General features: G+C 42.9%; 1 protein-coding gene across 1 annotated transcript in view; it reads right to left on the reverse strand.

Annotated features, from left to right (window-relative positions):
* Positions 1–20,366, reverse strand: part of mtcl1 (microtubule crosslinking factor 1) — a 53,591-nt gene that overhangs the window by 17,101 nt on the left and 16,124 nt on the right. The window contains exons 3-8 of the mRNA XM_076097947.1: positions 12,588–12,647; positions 10,744–12,126; positions 6,270–6,410; positions 3,087–3,188; positions 2,216–2,440; positions 574–744 (exon numbers count right to left, since the gene is read on the reverse strand). Of these exons, the coding sequence (XP_075954062.1) occupies positions 574–744; positions 2,216–2,440; positions 3,087–3,188; positions 6,270–6,410; positions 10,744–12,126; positions 12,588–12,647 (2,082 nt within the window). The remainder of the gene's footprint in view (positions 1–573; positions 745–2,215; positions 2,441–3,086; positions 3,189–6,269; positions 6,411–10,743; positions 12,127–12,587; positions 12,648–20,366) is intronic.

A 20,366-nucleotide genomic window follows, 5' to 3' on the forward strand; every position in this document is an offset into this window, starting at 1 on the left:
CACACACACACACACACACACACACACACACACACACACACACAGAGTTACTACTATAAAAATTAACATTTGTTTTTACAAACACTTGAAATGATGAAAGCACTTGCAAATGACCAGGTAGTACAACATGTAAACCATACTATTTCTTTGTACTACAACTTTACAGTTATAGTGTTCATTATGTGTATGTTTTTATGTGAGTATATATACTATATGTAACTGTATACTATCTTTTTTTAGTATAGGATTCTCCCTTGCTACAATTACTGAAGTGTTTCTATTGTATTTTACAGAGCAGCGAAAGCTAAATAATGAGCTGATTTTAAGCCGTGTGTAGGTTTTTGAAAACGCTATGGACCCTCTTGTCTCCGCTGTATTTAATTTTTCACCATAGGCCCAGGTAAATCTGTTTGAAAGCTTCTAGATCACAACATGGCTGATGAACTGAAAACTTGACTCTTGTTAAATAATGCTATGTTCAGAAAGTTGAGTCACTGAAATGGCAAATTTTCATAATTTTGTCTTAATAAAATGAATCCCAAAAACCAGTGGAGGAGTTGTAAATGTGAGTACCTGTCTTTGATGCTGCAGGTGTCGATCAGGCGACGGCAGAGGGATGATGGGCCCGGGGTCGGGGACGTTCCATGGAGATTGTGGTAAACACGGTCTGTCGTCTCGATCCGCCTCACCCTCCGCCTGCTCCGTTATCACTCCCAGCTCTGGGATGCCCTCCAACTTCTCAAACTGGAACAGATGATACGGCCATGAAAAGCCTGTGTTTTAAATCACGCACTAATTTATTCTGTACCAACACATTCTGTTTCAGGCTCACAGTCGCTGAGCTTATCCCAGCATGCAATGGGGCAGAAGGCAGAGAAACGCCTAATTTTCCTCATTTGTCGAATGCTCAGTACTTCCCAATCACATGCATCTTCGCAAACAACCTTATCATTTAAAATACTTCGGACTTGCGCGTCAGTGCAAGTGTTTATGCAGAGGCGTTTCAAGTAGAAGCGAAGATGCACAAGTTTGGGAAGTAGTGAGCATACCACTGGATAAATTAGAATGGGATTATACTGCACAAGTTGTTAAACGCGTTTTTTTTTTTTTGGTTTTTCCGATTCTTCGTTCAACATGGAAGCATGCAAGAAAAAAAAAAATTTTCTTCAAGAATTCAAGGTAACACGGGGTGATATACAAATGGTGATTTTGTGGGTGAAGCAATCCTTTAAGGGCTTTAAAAATAAACCTGACTTGAGAAAATGTTCTGTTGGGATTCAATGTCAAGTCAAGGGCGGGTGGTAAACTTCCCGCAAGGTACACATGGGCTGCAACACTGCTGCACCATCTGTAGACTCAAATTAGGTTTCACAAGATGCTGCATGAATACACTGATGTCAACAGAAAATTCAGGAGAAAAGACTTCCCGGTAAAGAGCCAAACTGCTCTGCGGTCTCTGGGGAGGTGCAGTGCAGAGCTATGAATTTGTATCATGTGATCTTTCCCGAAAAACAAAACAAAACCAGCAAAACGTGAATGTCACAAATCAGCCGTTAGTACAAGAAGATAAGATGAAAAAGTGAAGCATCGACCAATGAATCAACAAGCTGAATAACAAATGGAGTCGCTCAATCAGCCGGGCGACAAATTAAGCAGACTGTCAATCATGCCGACCTGCTCCCTGGTGGGAAGTATTGACCTGAACGGGGTTCAGGAAGAGTCGCTTTGTTGCCATTTTGAACATCTCATTCCTAGTGATCGACTCAGCGCACAACCACTGGTTGATTGCTCTTGAAACGTTTTATTATTTTTCTATATTATTATTATTTTTATGTACTTCTAATTATTTCTGTCCTTGTGCTGCTGAAATACCTGAATTCCCCCTCTGGCAATCAATATCAATCCTTGGAAAAGGATTTATAAATCTTAGGACTATTCTGTAAAAAAAAAAGGTTAAATAAAACAAAAATACATTCAGTACGTACTAATACTGTACATTTACAACTGATCTCTCCTTACTGAAATGCTTTTACGTTTCAACATGATGTCTCCTTCAAACGGTTCATGTATAAATGTTTTGTGACAATATTTGTACGTATAAAACAACTTCACAAAATCATACAGGTAGACAGGTAGAGCAATGTATGAGTCATCAATGCTGGGAGATATTTGAAAAACCTCAATGTGCCTCCGACTTATTAAACCCCTGACTCACCTCCGGGTTCGCCGTCTCCTCTTCGGAGTCGTCCTTGCGGCCGAGCCTCCAGTGCATGAGGATCCACCTGAGCTTCATGTAGAAGATGATGTTGTTGCGTCTGAAGAGGCGAACCTCCTGTTGCAGCAGGGCTCTCTCCTGAGGCCAGGGTACCTCATGGGTCTGAAGTCCCTGCAACTCCAGACCTGCACGCTGGGCCTCCAGACGCAGTCGCTCGTCTTCCTGCTGTGGAAGGGACCGGAGGAGAGACGAGCTTCACATCGACAGTAAAAGGTTTCATTCCAAAACCGTCATACTCAAATAATAATGGTTAGTGAGTAAGTGAGGATATGCAACCTCATGCAATGCTTCAGTAGGTCTATTGGTTAAATAATAAATATATCTTGTGATAATTTATGGCCAGAAATTTGTATATATATACACATATATCCAACCAACGGTAAAAAAAAAAAAACCCAAAGACATTCTGTTTAATTTCAGAATATTAAGAAAACTAGGACATTTTTATGATTGCTTTATGATTTTGTGAGCTTAAAATGACAAAAACGTTTATATGTTAAAACATAGACCCAGACTTCTACGTACCATTTCTTTTCTTTTTTTCAACTTGTCATCTTTGATTAAAAGGATAACGTTGTACAAAAAAGGGGCTTAGTGTAAATTGCATGCGACATAATGGAGACAGTTCAACATCCATCAAAGTCTAAAACAAAATTCAGTTATGGATATTAAAGCAAAAACTTTCTTTCCTCTCCAGTGGTGACACTTAATTAAAATCATGTTGAAACTCCAGCAAAGATAGCGGAACAAATGAAGTGTGATGCCGGTGCTCTTCCGCTCACACATTGTGTGACTGACTGCATTACTGTACCTGAGGAAGAGGAACGACAGCCTCTTGCTCCTCCGTCGCTGCTCTCAGACTTCGCTCGTGATCCAGACGAAACTGGATGTCAGCAGCAGGCGTGTCCCGGAGCTGAACCCACAACAGCACAGCACACAGTTACTTTAAAAACACTTTGCTTAAATGACATCACATGTTGATATCTCACTATCGTTCCGTTTGTCTCTCGGTAAAGCTGTATTTGATAGTCGAACAAAATCACACGGTTTTGTGTATGAGATGATTACGCTCGATTGTATTTGTGCTCTACGATTTCCACTGCGAATCTAAAACTCACTGAGCAGCACTGAAAAGCCTCAAATGAGGTCTGACTTTCACACAAGAGGAATCCCATTACACCTTCTTCTACAAAGTCTCAGGAAGTGATTATAATTTAATGCTGCATATTTTTTGATCTGGACTTAATATTTCTTCATCTCGCAACTTCAAAGCTTTTTGATCAAACCTCAAACGAAAGCATATCAAATCTCAAGGGAGTCGTTTGACATTTTTAGAAAGAGAAAATCTATATCACTCATGTGTCTCCACTAAATATGAAGCTACAACTAGCAGGCAGTTGGCTTAGCTAAGCAGCATATACATGAAACTGGGGAAACAGCTAGCCTGGCTCTCTCCAAAAGTAACAAAAATCTGAATACCAGCACCTCTAAAGTAAAAATGACTTCCTGGAGTTTGGACGTCACTATGAAGTTCTCAGGCAAAAGGTGGAGATTCCAGGAAGTCACACAAAGGAAATAGTTTGGCACAAAACCCCCTCTAAGACTGCATTAAACTGGATTAAACAAACAAGACATAACTTATTGAGCTTTAGGTGCTGGTAGGTGGATTTGGTCACCTTCAGACAGAGCCAGGCTAGCAGTTTCATCCTGTTTCCAGTCTTTATGCTAAGCTAAGCTAACCGACTGCTGGCTGTAACTTCATATTGTCTGTGTCAGAGTGGTATCGATCTTCTCATCGAACGCTCAGCAAGAAAGCAAATAAGTGTATTTCTCAAAACTATGTCTAACTCATTGGCGTCCTTTTCTTGAATTATCAAAAGGTTACTTTAATGAATAGAATACTGATTATAAACTGTGATAAACAAAATGACTGAATAAATACTGTATATTTAAACAGCGAACGTACTCTACTAGAGCTGCACGACACCAACACCACATCTAAAGAGCTCAATGTCGCTCAAAAGCAAAGCTTCCTCGAGATCATGATTTCTATCAACGCTACTAAACCTTGTGACGGGCATTATTTCCAAGAAATGCACTTTAGGATTTTCCTACAGGTGAATAAATGCTCATAGGGAAATGAGATGCTTATGTTTATGGCTTTGAATGTAATGATTCTTCAACTCCTTTACAAGACTTCCCTGTCTGTCCTCCTAAACAGTGCAGACTTTGACGATTTGGAAATTGCAGCGTTTTTTTTAATGCGATTTCCTTCTTCCATCCGATCGGGCGTTGACTGTACCCTCCAACAGTAAGTTGAGCTGTTCAGTGAGTGCTGACCCTGGATCACCTCCCTGTCAGCCCAATGTCAAATGCAAATCACACAGGCCTACAGTGCAGAGCTAATCCTGCCATATTTGAGCCGCTTTCACATTCATTCATTTCACCTCACAGATTACACTGCGGCAGAAAGCACAGGGACACAAAGAGATATCCACACAGATGTGCAAGAACTGTAACTGTTACAGTAACGTGTCACATCACCGCTGCCAGAACTCATTACATAACAGCGGGCAATGTTTTCTATGAACACAAGCATGAGGCAGCGATTATGAATCACAGTGTCCAGCCGGTTTATTAAAGAGTCGAGTCACTGAAGGGTTTAACAGATCTGTGCTGCAGTAAAGTTTCTACTTGCCTCCATGATTGTGTGTGATTAAAGTGTATTGTGACACTTCTGTGTAAACTGCACTTTCACATCCATTTAATCTGCTGAGTCGAGTCATGACGGTGCAGCCGGTAGTGATGAAGCGCTGCCAGAGGGCTTCGCGACAGAGTGCAGACTCAGCCGTGATACACTGAGTGCATACATATGCCTAACAAGTCGATATACTGTAGCTGTCTTACACTGCTTTAGAGGGTAACAAACTGTCCACCAGCAGATATATGTTTTATAGCACAACATGCAATCGAAACACTTGGTGCAGGAAATGCGCTAGAATTTAAGGAACGCCTCGTAACTCTGAAGTTCTACGTATGCAATCTACTTTCTACTCGTTTCTTTGAAATCATTAAAAAAAAAAATGTCCAGGGGAACATGGTGTGGATTTAGAATTTTAAATCAAAAGATTATAAAATGAATAAATATAGATCAGTGGCTGTGGGAGTGGATATTTAGAGTGAATGAAGTGAAATCGTGTTCAGCATTAAAAAAATGGCCGTGGCTGGAGTGTCACTAGACATGCTGGACTGAGCGGCCTTCTGATCGTAACCAACCAAATTCAAAATCAGCCAAATCTATAGTTAATAGTGCTCAGAGGCACTTTGTATATTTTGGTAGAGATGTGAGAAGGCTCCTTATGGGACAAACAATATCTGAAGAATTGACTTTAACTGTATACACATACAAGTATTGGAGATAAACTTGTTAAACTTTGAAAATCGTTTTCAGGTTTTAATCTGTTAAATCAAACTCCTCAGAACTGACCAGCATCTGTAAATGCTATAAACTGCTTCACTGTAGGGCAAGTTCAGTCTTTCTTACCATGGTGCACTGCTTCTCAGGCCAGCAGATATTCCAAAAACAAACCCCCAAATAATATATTTTCAGTATAATGACCCTTTTTCTGTACCAACATTTTCATTTTAGGTGTGTCCATAATGTGACAACTTTCAAAATGCATTTTGTAAAAGCATGATTAGATTATTTCCATTTGCCTGTATGAAACATTTAATTCAATTAAAAATGACACGGTTTTGGGGGCGTCTACAGGCTCTGCAGAGCTGTATTTCACAACATTTCCCCGTTGGAAAGAAAGGACTTGTCGCTCCACAGAGAAGAAACCAAACCAGATTTGTGTTTGAATCAATATAAATTATTAGAAAATCAAGTTCAGGTTGACAGAAGGCCCGTGTACGGGGATTATAGTGTGGAGCCAGTGTCAACTCAGTCCCACAGGTGTAAAGGGAGATGGAGGAGGGAGGAGGCACTGACCTCTGCTCTTAAAGCCAGGGGCCTGTGGTACCTAGTGAGTCCCATGGCTCCCCTGCTCTGGGCCTGGCCCCAACCCTGGCTCTGGGGCTCCACGCCTCGCTCCTGTCCTAGACGCCACTCCAGCTCATCCCTCTGACCGGACTGTGAGTGACGTGGGGTGGGGGAGGGGAGGGAAGGGACGGGGAGGGAAGGGACGGGGAGGGAAGGGAAGGGGGTTGTGGACGGTGGGTGTGAGGGGTTAGGGGGATGGGGGACAGGTGCAGGATAGTGGTGGTGGTATTGGGGGAGATGTGTGAGGTGGATTGTGGACAAAACAGAGAGAAGACAACAAACGGAGTAAGGGGATGAGCGGGAAAAGAGCGGGCGGGGAAAATAAACAAAAACAAAACAGAAAATGGGTAAAGAATATAAACTGAAGGGGGAAAATGAACAGACTACACGGTGTGGAGAAGAACAAACGGACTAGAGTACGAAGAAAAGCGCAAAGAGAAGGACCAACTTAAAGATGACGGCGTATGAGAGAGATGAGAAGAGAACGAGAATGAGGATGAACAAAATCATGGGCTGAAACATCTGGCGGGAACACAAAGAGGAACAAAGAGAGGGAATCGGGGGGGAAAAGAATGCAAAACACTTGTTATGAAGCGCATGCAATGAGGGATACATGAGTCCAAACCAACAGCTGAGAGATACCACAACAAACTGCAGAGCGAGAGCTAGCACGCTAAAGGTTTCCAACACATGCCTGTGCACAGCCGTGTGTGTTGTAGAAGCAGTCAGCTAAGGAAAGTTGCATCTTGAGCCTGTATGATGCACATTGTTTACAGACAATACAGCATTTAAAATACACTGGAGGCATTTGAGGCTTCAGTCAAGGATTAAGACAGGGCCGTGGTTATATGACTGTGAGTGAGGATTCTTCCGAGCTAGCAGGAACTTGCTGCTATTGTGACATAAAGCTATCTACATCAGTGTGCAACATTCAGACATATTCTCAAAGTTGTGACTTCCATATCTTGAAACTATTGTCTCGTATTTACATTTTTATCTCATTATTATCTATAATTTCAAGAGCTGCACCTTTGAATTGTACCTGATGGGCTCAGTATCGAATCATTGGTAATTTAAAGTGAGTCAAAGTAGTTGACAAATTGATGAGTTGAGTTTTGTCATGATTATAAGATACATAAGAGAAAACATTTCGAACACTTAGAAGATAAATATGAAATACAAATCTTCGTAATAAGTGTGCAAGATTCTTTGGTTTCTTCACGATCAGCATCTTGTAACTTATGATAAACTTTCATCTCATATCTATACTTTTATCACATAATTGTCTGGTGAAGCTCTCATCTCATCACAAGATACAAATTTTACTTGATGATCTTGGTACTAAAACATCATTATAAAGATTGAAACTGCAGGATACTTTGGTTATCTTAAGATCCACATCCGAGATACTAAAGTCAGACTTACAAGAAATCATTACATAACATAATAATTTACAAGATAATTATGAGATAAAAATCTTGTAATTATGACATACGGCTCTTGTTATTATGAGATAAATATAATAAATTACAGGACTCTCAGATAATAACAGAGAGAAAACAGCTCAATTTCTTTTCTCTGGTGAATCTTCTGGAGATTTTTTTTTTTCTCATGGATTATATTTACCTACTCTTTGCTGCTGCAGTGACTATTTATCCACTCCATTTCAAACTCCACTGCTCTACATCTTTGTTTACCTTCAACAACTCTCAATGGACTCAAGGCCTTTTTGCTTTGAACAGGTGCGAGTTGTTAGTACAGTGGTGAGCTTCGAGGAAACCACCCAGCTTCATCCAGACTAACCAGAGAGCCGTACACGCGAAGGAGCGAAGCATAAACAAATCATTGGATAGAATCAGCAATGGAGGAGGCTTCCCTCCATTATCGCTACAAAGCGGATTAAGGTTCTTGAAGTGAGAAATGTTTGAGGAGACATTTGTTTTATTCCAATACGACTGATTGGAAAACACACCCAAGATGCCTCTGCCTGATCATGCAGCACAGAGATAATGAACCTGCTTTGGTACACAGTGTGTTGACATGTTGACTAACGCTAAGCTGCAATAAAACAAGAACATAAAGCAGGGTGACAGCCAGCGGGGTTCTTCCACAGGCGACTCACACTGCAGCGCCATGCAACTCTGTTTTCTTATTCAACAGAGGTTATTTTAGACAGTGCACACATTTTTACGGTTAGTCTCCTTGGCAACAGCATGGAGTAACCAGTCCCACGTGTCTGTGCGTGTGATGATCTGTGGTTTAAACATAATAGCTACACCATTTGTGCGTCATAATGAGTCACACAAATGATAGCATGGTGTAGCAGAGCTGCAGAGAGGGACAAATTACTTAACTTCCTCATGCATGCAACAGGAAAAGGCTTTGAATCAAGCCAAATGGAAGAAGCTGCCATAACTCCTGGAGTACTCCATTCATACCGAGCACCCTCTCGAGCACCCTTCCTAAGCACCCTCCCATGTGCCCTGGCTGACTGGAAGCAGGGCGGCTGCAGACAGTGAGTGCAGGGAGAAGGAGGCAGGCAGGGCTGCTGGCTATGACGATGTGCATGGAGATGCAGATGTGAATGTGGCAGCAGCAAGCGATGGTGGGTCGGGGTCGGGGTGGCGGTAATGCCAGCGTGGTAGAGCTGGGTGGCTCATGTCGGAGCGGGGGTGCTGCTAAGTCACCCTGTTCTGGCACTGGACGTCTCTCAATATTTCTACTTGGGGCTTTAAATTAAAGGTTCGGATGTTTTCAAGCCTATCACACCTCATCAGTCTCATGATGCTCTAATCCCAGATCGCTTCCTCTGTGAGTGGGTGACCAATCCAACGCTTGGTGAATTCTGCTTCACAATTATAGGAAAAGCCAACACTGGAGAATCAAAAACCGGCATTGTTTAAGCTAGATATCTCCCTGGTGACTATTCTGACAACTCCTGCTTCAAACCCAATCAGTGAGAAGAATCATGAGGCCCAGATTTCACCGTCTGTATTAATTGCTGAAAATCAAGATCAAGAGAGCTTGTGCTCTTCTGCTCCACGGGAGGTTTCTGTCCTCCCTGATCTCGCCTTGGGACACCGGTGTTCTCATTTGACAAGCAACAACTCCGCACCTGTTGTAGCGCGACTTCATTGTAGTAAGAAACGGGGGACAAAATCCACTGTCCTCACTCTGTGCAAAAAAGCATTTTTTTAAAAATTGAGTCAGGGTTCAGCAGTCTGAGTATAACAGATTAAGTCACACATCTTGGAAAGTGCACACATTTGGTCAACTAAAATGACTTAAGCCTCATATTAGCTTTGTCTGACATTAAAATTAGCGTTGCACTCCTGTAACATAACCAGACTTGCGATAAAAAAGTAAAAAAAACAAAAGAGAGAGAGATTAAAATCAATGCAACAGATGAGATCCCTCGTCTTTTCTATTCCATGCATTCTTCCTCCTTGTCAAAACCTGGCGCCTACATTACCAACAAAGCAACTCAACCTCAAGCTAATAGTGGCTAATGTAGCCTCGAGCTGCTCGCCTGAAGCAGATGAGGAGCTACAGTGATCTGGTAATCTCCCTTCTTTTTTAACTCATTTTAAAACTTGGAGTCTTCAGCACCAAGCAAGCTTATCGGACTTCACACAGCTCCCTCTGGAGACACTAAAGTCTTCATGCAACTTTTTTCAACACCTGCATTTTCTCCCCTATTTCTCTCAACATACGTACTTGCATATAAATATTGTATACGGATAGACTTGAAAGAATCCGAACCTATCCTAAAAGCTATGTTTGCCTACAACTTAATGAGATTCACATTGACAGGCATGGCTGTGGATAGTGTGTGTCCTGCTACAGATGGACGGCGCTGCCACTGTCTTTAATTAGAGCTGTGTTTTTGCACACAGTGGTGACCGAGGATCATATTTAGTTTACTTTGGCCTTAAATGCTGTACTAATGACTGCACACTTAGGGCCATGACCATTACCTACCAAACCTAAAAGAAGTCTCACATTTACAAATACACCAGTGGGTTTACTCGTGGCTGTCTGCTATTTGACAGGATTTTGCAGACCAAAGAATTTTGTCTATTGCTGTTTTAAAGCAATGAAGCCATTAGTTGCATTGTTGTCTTGTCTCCGTGATATTGCTTGGACAATCTGAAGGGTTGCTTTTGAGGTTGGATGCATAACAATATTCTTATGCAAGATTTTAAAAGAAGATCCTGTTTGCATAATCTAAAGTATTGACTTTTTCCTCATCATCACTAACTGTCATACTGGCTGACAGGCCTTCCCTTAATTATTGATATATTGTCATTTCTCTTTGTGCAAAAGAACCAAGCAGCCACAGAAAGAAAACCTCTTAATGTACTGAGGGATGTCCCCTTTAAACAGCAGAAAAGGCCACAAGAAGTCCATCCCTTGAACTTACCTGGAAGTCTGTAACCAGGTCTCTTCCAAAGGTGCCAATGGGAGAGTCACGGGACATGGAGGTGACTGTGGACAGGAAGCTGCTGGACTCTGTGAGGTTTGGCATGGGTGACAGATCGTCTGTCCTTTCTCTCAGCACCTCCCCCACATGGTCCAGCTTCTCCATGAAGATGTGCAGCTCAGTGCGGAAAGCCTTCATGCGAGTGTTGATGGTGTCCAGGACTTGGGTGTCTGGTTTGGATCCAGACAACTCCCCTCCTTCCAGGCTCTCTCCCGTTGTCACCAGCAGCCTGCCCTCAAAGATCAGACTGTCTGTGTCCGTGATCAGACGGTCCACCGTCTTCCCGAGCCTATCCGCCTCGCGTTTCACGTTGGAGAATGACTCACGTTCTTCTCTCCTGCGGTTGGCCAGTTCAGTGGCGCTGAGCTCACTGCCATCTGACGGTTTGATGCTTCCGAACCCTGAGGTGGTTGCGGTTTTCTCAAACAGGTCTTCGGAGTCACTCTCGCCCCCGATGGGCCCTTCTCTCTTGGGGTGGAGGAGAAGAAGACGCCCTGCCTCCTCTTCCTCAGCTGCTTCTCGCCGGCCTGCATCACTCTCTGCGTCGCTGTCTCGAGGGCTGCCGGTGCGCAGGCCCAGGTGTGCAGCCAGGTCACAGCGCTGGACATTGGACACGAGGACTCGGTTCTCGTACTGCAGCTTCATCACCTTTCCACTCAGCTCATTGATCTGCATCCTAGCTGATTTAAGCTCCTCCATCATCAATCCACCGCTGGAGCTGTTGCCGTTCCCCCCATTACCAGGTTTAAACAGGCCTCCCTCACTGCCCTCCTCGCCAACAGAGCTGCTGCTGGGGCCGAACTTGAAGCGATTGAGTTCAGATGTCAGCTGCCGGTTGTGGTCCTCAATCTCTGAGATGGAGCGGCGCAGCAGCTCAGCCTCCTCCTCCACAAATTGCAGATGGCGACGTAGCTCACTTGCCGAATCCAGCGCGTCGCCGCCGTAAGGCGACGAGGGCATGCTGGAGAATGGTTCCCGCCCAAAGCAGTCTCTTTCATACTGACAGCGAACGTCTTCGTTTTCCGCCCGCAGGCTACGGTTCTCCACTTCCAGCTCCACGATCTTTCTGCCCAGGATGTTAGCCTCCTCCTCCACCAGCTTGAGTCGTAATCTCAGCTCAGCCTCCCGAGTGGTGTGAGGACCCCCACCCGAGCACTCGGCCAGAGCAAGGGGACTGTCCACGTCCCCGTAAACTGACTTGTACTTCTGCAGCTCCTGCTCCAGTTCGTCCTTCTCCCGGCCCAGCTTCGCCATCTTTTTTCTCATTAGGCCGGACTCCTCTTTGGAAAACTGGAGCTGGCACCTGAGGTCTGCACTGTCCTCCTAGCAAGGTGATAGGGATGAGGATGTCACAATTAAAAACTTGAAGGGATAAAGTTGGTCATATTTTATAACTTTTTCATTGTTAACAAACAGCTGGGCACTGTACAGGAGTAAATGGTGCATTTGTTGGGGACTTTCAGCGGTGGATTAATCTGATAAATTTACAGCAGCAGGACAGTGTATGAGAGATTGTGTCAACATAAACCATAGTTTCCTTAGTAATGAAGGGACATGTAACCCAGTGCAACAGTGTGGTGTATACAGTATATATATATATATATACTGTAGAGGTTTGGCTACACAGCCAGTACTTATTATTATTGTTTTCAGGGGATTTGTTGACACGAAGAAAAATATAGAATATCAACAAGCTTATCCTTTTATGCCTATAGCATACAATATTTCATGATAGGGAATTCCGAGGGAATTCAATGAATAATGTCTTTAGAATTGATTTTTACCTGACTCGTGGACTTCTTGTCTTTAAATGTTTCCCTGCTTCCTCGTCTCCTGAGTGCAGTCTGTAAAACGACAAGGAAGAAGGATGTAAGACATGTAATCATGTACAACATTATTGAAATATTCTCCAGCATTCAGTGGTGCTGCTAGAGGGAAACAGAAAGTTATATAAACCAACACACGGCACACCTATGAAAGCAATAAATGAGGCTTTGTGAATCCAATAGTGAGCATCTCTGCAGTTTTAGGATCCTATTGAGATTTCCATACATCACAATGCCAGCGTTTATACAGAAATGCGCAATAACTCTCAATCACAGTAATGATGATGGTACCGCATAACACCAATGCATCGGAACAAATATATTTCATAACATTTGCACCAACTCCCCGAATATGAAGCAGACTCTGCAAAAGGCCAGAAGAACATTAATCTACGGGGATTTCTTACATAACATTTCCAGCATCAGGTCAAAGCTAAGTCTAAGTCTATTTACTCTAATGCAGACTGAAGATCACATGACATAATTACTGTCTGGCTCATGCATGTAGTAACGGTAATAGCCGATATCACAGGCCAACATCTGGTTACCATGTCAGTCTTACAGCGAGTGGATGGACACTATGAGTGATTTACATGTTGTAATGTAAATTGTCAGCCAGACAATTCTGCTCAGCCTTAAGACCATGTTTTGTCGTGTGTTTCTTTTTTTTTTTTTTGTATGTATGATGCACCAGGGTGCTTTAGATCCCATTCAGAGCTCAGTGTGACAGACTTCTTATCCCGGCTCAGATTCAGTGACACATGGTGCTTCTACACCGCTCTGGGGGGGGAAAGCATCTGCCTGTCCAGTGGGGAAGTCTGCCCTGTAGCTAATACTGCACTAGGCACCGCACGCAAAGCCCGGATAAAACAGGGTCCTCTGCACACCAGCTTAGTCTTAGCGACTAATAAAATCATTCAATTTGATCAAGTCTGCGCACTTTCTTTCTCTCACCATCGGCTGCAGTTTCATAAGACAGCGGCAAGATGAGAGAAAGGAAAGGAGAGAGGAATTGAAGAGAGGAGAGAGAGGGAGAGGGAGAGATCCCCCTCTCCAAATGCAGACTGTAGTGCTTTCAAGTGTGAACCTTTTTCCAGTTAAGCCAGGCTCTTCTGTAGGGGGCATGACTTGACATTAATATTTTCTAATCTCAGGATCACAATCATATTTCAATGTATCAATATCATGCTAATTTTCAGGCTCTCTCACTTTGGGTTTCTATTAGAACATGTTTACATGTGTAAATATTCAAAAATGCATTATTTTTCTCCTCGCGTTTGTCTGAATATACCTGTATTCACCCTCCGTCAGAAACGCTCCATTTTGGCGCCTGTCTCTTTAAGCCCCACCTCACAAAAAAGCCCAGTGTGCTCTGATTGTCTTGCGAGAAAAATATAGTGCACCTCTGCAAAGGTAGTTCTCAATCCGTGGGGGGAGATACTCAGATGGGGGTCGGTGTATTATAATGAGGCTACATGTGAAATAGGAAGAGGAGCCAAATCTGAATGTCTTGTTGAATCACGTTTTCTAATCTAGGAAGTCCACGAAAAAACTGACTGGGTTGTCTCTTCTCACAATTTGTGGGTTGGTAGAAAAAGTGAGTTTTTCATGATTTGTCCCCTTTGAGACTACAGTAAAAGAAAAACAAGTGAGACAAGGTGACGTCTTCAAAAGCACTGTTTTGTGTGATTTTTAACACTTGAGGATTAAGTATTAAGAGCTCAGTGAACAGAATATTGTTCATCAGTTTTTCAGCTGCTGCTGTCTAAAGATACAATGGTCTTCTTCTACTTCTCGCTCATTTTTAGGCCTTGTACAAAGCAAACCATTCGCTCTGTTGCCAGCCAAAATAGACCAGTAGGACAGTGTGAATCATCCATGGCCAGACGGCTGGAAAGTGTGAGGGTGAACCTGTTTTGCCCGGAGCAGGGACAGACCTCGACTCAGTCGCTGGATCTGCGACAGAAAGGGAGCGCCCACTTAGAAACAGCACCAAAACATGGACATAACCATATGGTGGAAGGCCATCGCTACAGAAAGAGATTTGTGTCTCCTAAAACCCAGTTCCGTGACTCATTTGACCTTCCTGAAGCACTGAAGGCAGCTTTCTTTTGCTGCTCAAAACAAGTTCTCTGCTTGGGAGAGTTTTCTGATCAATATTTTCTAATTTGTCTTTCATCAACATGTTACTGTTGAAAACACAGAAGAGGGTCAAGCTTCCCTCTTGTTGGCATCACTTTAAGAGTTTCTGGGTCCGATCCAAACTCAACGTCTGTGCTGGTTTATTCAAAGGCAGCAACTCACTGTGAGCTGAATGCAGAAAGGCTGATAGCACATGCCTTTTTTTTTGGGGTAACACTTGGCTCGCAACAATTACATGATGTGTTCGACATGTTGTTAGATCGCATCACGGCACCAACTCTCTGATTTTTACCTTTCAAAAGGAAAATAAGCAGATTTGTTTATTACCATATTTAACTTGTAATTTTGCCAAACAGTTACATGTCAGAATGAATGAAATGGGAGTGATGACACGTTGTTATTGTGTACCACATGGCAAGCACCAATGCACGGGTTAGTTCATATCACCCTCTTCAGCCTCGTGAATCATCTCCAAGACTAGAATTGTTCTGTTTTTTTGATGACGACAGACCGTAATTCACACTTTACTCCAGTTATTTATTTGACGGCTACATTAAACGTGTGAATCCTCACCCGTCCGTCCCGGCTCGCTCCCCTCCCCTCCCCTCCCCTCCCCCCCTTCTGGTCCAGTCTCAGCTTTGTGTCTGTGTCAGTATCTCCAACACCAGTCGTGGTTTAATTCCCAGCCCTGGTGACAAAGCTAATCTCTCAGGGGAGACAGCGGATTAGACGACATCTTGTGCAAAGCTCCTCACAACCCCAGACTGCCACAAGGCAGGGATCCCTGTTTACTGTGTACAGAAGTCAATCTGAGGCTCAGAACTGTGAGATCAGAGAATACATAACACTAATCAAATACTTTGTCTGAGACAATTACCTAGCTGTCAGTTAAAATAGTATCAAAGCTACAATTTCACGAGATGTAATGTGATAAATTCTTTGAAGAATGACAGAGCTCATAAAAGCTACCTTCTTAATGTTTTGTTATTAATTACGTCTGCTGTCGGCCCTTTTTGTTGTTTTTCGAAAACATTCAGGGAGACACACAGAATCCTTGAATATGTCTGAAAGCAGAACAACACAACGTCACGACTGAAGCTGCTTGTCATGTTCTCTCCTAACGAGCATTAGTTTATCTATAGCTGGAGCATCTGTTATAGATACAGCTAGACAATTCGATTGGACATGTTGTTACTTTATCAGCAAGCTGCTACAACTGTCAGCAATGCTTCTGGGAAATAATATAAATGCACGCTAGAGCGAGCAGATTTGAGTTTTAGAAGAGAAACCCACTCATACATCCACAGTCCTAATCACAGGGTATTATCAATAAGATTAGCATTTCACAAAGTGGGGTCACATAAACAATGAAATATGAGATACAGAAGTGCAACAGAGAGGTTGTAAATGCAAGGAGGACAGGTTTAATCCATCTAACAGATGGTGTATCTCTCCATACTGAAGGGCTTAAAGCTAAACACTAAACCTCAGCCTCCTCCTAAGTCGACTCTCTGACATTGCTTTTTGACACCTGTTGTATGGTTATTATTCCTTCCTTTTTCTTCAATGCCCTTAAAAGAGAAGTCCACAGATTGAGCATCACACTCTAACACTGTAAGACTCAGTAAAACAGGTACAGCTGGAAAAAAAAAATCGAATCACATTACCAACAACGCAACTTGACCGCCGACAGCTCAGTCAGAGATTCGGGTGTGTTATGTTAGTAGCAGCTAATGTAGCCTTGAGTTGCTAATCTCAAGCGGAGAAGAGGAGCGGGCTCAGGCACAACTCACCAAAACCAACAGACCTTTTAAAATTAATTTTGAAACTTCTTCAAAGTCCTCACCACCAACCGACGCTGACTCAAGTGACATCACTTGAGGACATTCATCAGATTTTGTGAAGCTCCCTCTGGAGCCACAACATTATTTTTTTCACATATGCATTAGTACTCCCCAAAGACCTGTAAACAGACTTTGACGGGTAAAATCAGAGCAGTTCACAGGGATCAATATCACAATACTGACAAGGATATTTTTCAATATCCAAATATAGTAAATGTATGCATAATAAAACTAATCAAACTAATGTACAATTGAATAAACTGCAGTTAACTAATACATTGCATCACATACATTTCACTTTAGACAATTCTTTTGAATACAAGACATGTGATAACATTGAGTTGTTGTGAAGTGCTGAATCGATTTGTCAATCTTTTTTTTTTAAATATTGATGTTTAACTGATTGGGCAAAATGTCAAATATCTATTCTCTATAATTAAAAACTGATTAAGATTTTTTTTTACCAATTGATTAGTCGGAAAAATAGTGAAACGATTAACCAAAAAAATAATCGTACACTCGCTAACTGCACCACACTACCAGATACTGTGCATGACAACTGCTCAACATATTGACACTAAAAACCCTGATCTGCAACACACACGGACACACCTTTCACTGTTCTGTGTGTGACTGTATTTCTTCCACTTTAACACACAATTGCACTCACGCACAACAAAGAAAGCACACAGGCATCTGTCTTCATCCCAGTGCACTGTTAGCACGGGTTACTGGCAGTCAGTCATGCAGGTTAGCAAGCGGCTCAAGCTGGTGTGGGAGCTGGCTGTTGTACTGGTGCAGCTGGTTTTACTCCCCTGGGTCTCTGCCAGCCTGCAGGATTAGTGGATTGTAGTTACACAGTCGTTACCCTGCTGGGACTGAATGAACCGGGCGCTGTGGGCCCTGACTGACTGACTGACTGACTGTATTTCTCTGGCCCTCTCCTGTGACTCCTTTCTGGAATCCCTTTCTACTTGGTCCCCCCCCCTCGTTCACTCCCTCCTCCCTTTCTTCTCTCCTCCATTCCCTCACATCTTCATCATTATGTGACCCGTGACGGACATCTGAAATGTAGGGGGTGGCTGTATGTTTGTTTTGGTTCTATCCTTCTGAGAGACAGTATGAGTTAGAGAGGTCATTCTAGCCACCGAAAACATCTTCAAAGGCCTCATTTATGGTGAGGATTATAGTTGATGGTTCAGATGAGAATTAAGATTTTATTAAAGTTGAGGTTGAGGTCGATTTAAGATTTGGATTCGGTTTTAAGATGGAAGCTAGAGTAAGGACGGGATGTGGATAAACTCTAGACATTCAATGGTGAAGATTTAGGTTTGTTTAGGGGTCAGACCAAAAATCTACCTTGAACGGCAGCTGGCTTCACAAGAGAATCACGAGATCAAGTATCGCACAAAAATCTATCTTGTCAGGCTTCAAGTAAAGCGTTTTGGCAAGCCAGTGCACTGACCAATCAACATCCTGTGAGGAGCTACAGGAAGCTAGGGGCGTGGCTTAGTGTGCGAGATAACAAGGAGAGGCGACTGTTCGTTCAATGGCGGCTCCTAAAGAGGTTAACATCGATGCTGCAATAACATCAGTAATATCAGAACTGGAGAGCATTTCTTCATTGAAAGAAGAGCAAAGAACATCACTGAAGGCTTTGCTGGACGGAAAAGATGTTTTTCGCGCTTCTTTAACTGGCTTTGGGAAGAGTTTGGTAGAGTTTGATTGACACATGTTTCATCCAATCACTTGCGTAGTATTTCTTTCCAATTTTCAGTTTCCAATGAAGGCGCCTCAAATGGTTCAATGTAACAAACCATCTGGCGGGTCAGGTAAATCCAAAATAGCATTGCAGTAAAAAAAATATGACGCAAAGGGAGATCTCCTGTTTGAGTCCAGCTTTCAAAAAAAAAAAAAAAAAAAGCTTCCATCTTTGTTGTACACTATGTCTTTCCTCATCCCTCTTTCAAGTCACTCCTCTTACAAAAAGTCATAAATGTGCGTGATATGTGCGACAGTTTGGTTATGTTCAACAATTACTTCCAGCATCATCGCTCTACTCTACACTATGATTAGTGAAGTGTCACAAGTAATCCGCCACGGTGTGTGTTTGTAGGTGTGAAACTGATTCTGTCATCTATTAGTGTCACTCAGGGGAATATATTCAAGATGAGTGAAAGCACATTGTTCAGTGTGAAGCTCTGCTGTTGAAAAGGAGACACATACTGCTGCTACAATCACACGACATAATCTTGGAAAAACTGGTGAAAAGGAGAATATTGTGTACTCTGACACGCCTGTTTGCGTAAGGCATTTTTGGAACAAGTGTTGGATGACATCGTACAGTGGCATCACCCAAAACATGTGGGGAGGAAAATATTTTGGGGGGGTGGAGGATGAGTAAGAATGGGAACACAGCGAGTGTATTTTCGGCAGCATCTGTACTCAACAGCTTGGCCTATTTATGATTTTGCTCGAAGACCGTAACAGAGTGCAGAGAACGGCGTCTGGCTCTGGTAATGGGATTTAACAATAAGTGTGGTGTGACCAGTGAAATGGAGGCGGGACGGAGGGTTGGCGGGATGGGAGTGGAGCACAAAAGGAGCTGCGACAGGCCGCTGGATGCAGATAAACTCCTTCTGAGCCCTGACAGAAGAGCCTAAGACTCCAGCACAACAGAATAAATATCGCTCACCCGGCGGGAGAGCTCAGAGAGATAAATCGCTATGAAATGTTTAGAGGCAGATTATATTAGTGAGATCTGGATGAATGAGCGCTCAATCTGGGCTGTAATCCGTTTGAATAAATTAATTAATACTGCACACACACTTGAATGAATGGGGTAGAACTGTCACATGCTCTCATTTAATTAAATTTTTTCTCGATCCCAGGACACATTCTGACACACAAGTGCTTTTCTTAAAGCTCCTGCTACACCATGATTTACGGCGCTGTGTTATTTTTATAAGGATGATCAATCTTTGGCTTGCAGCACCTGCAGTAAGCCTGCACAGTCTAAATATACTGTCTCTGGATATGCTTCATCAGCCAAATAGTAACCACGCAACCAATCAAAGCTAACTGAATTAAAATAATCCAGTAGAGTGCGCTGCTCAGCCGGTGTGCACATGTGTTTTTTTATGCACATGCGTGTACAACTGCAGTCATCAGTCTCCCACATGTGTTGAATAACGTGTGGGTGCATGTTTTTATGCTTCTGCAGTCAGTGTGCGCCTCTTTCATAGTTCTGCTGCATGTGTGTGTACAAGACTGAGCTTATGCATGTGCCTTTGTGTGCATGCAGCACTCTCTGAGGTCATTCCAATGACAGGCCATCCCCAGCGGATATGAGCATCTTGTAAACAGACTCTGGCCCCTCCGTCGCCCCTGCATCTAGACATCAATAGCTGTCCAGAGATTATTTTCCACCTCTGTGGTGAATGTGAAATCTTATTGTTAGAATCAAAAGAATGGCGCTTGTGAATGCACCAGCAGAGGTTTGGAGAGAATGCCAGGCATGAAACTGCACATCAAACTTCCCACACATCAAATTTAAGGATATTACAAAATGTTCATTTGGTAATTATTTGGCATAAAGCACCCCAAAATTAGACATTACATCGGTCCTTCGCAGATGATCTAAAAGCTCAACTCGGTCTCACTCCTAACTCGTGTCCTCCTGCTTCGGAAATCTGAGGCACCCTTTAGCATCTGTAAACGGCGCACCATAGTGGAGCACTTAGTAGCCAAA

This window comes from Anarhichas minor, unplaced genomic scaffold (assembly GCF_050575085.1).
Source record: "Anarhichas minor isolate MPS153535 unplaced genomic scaffold, ASM5057508v1 ptg000024l, whole genome shotgun sequence".
Lineage (NCBI taxonomy): Eukaryota > Metazoa > Chordata > Actinopteri > Perciformes > Anarhichadidae > Anarhichas > Anarhichas minor.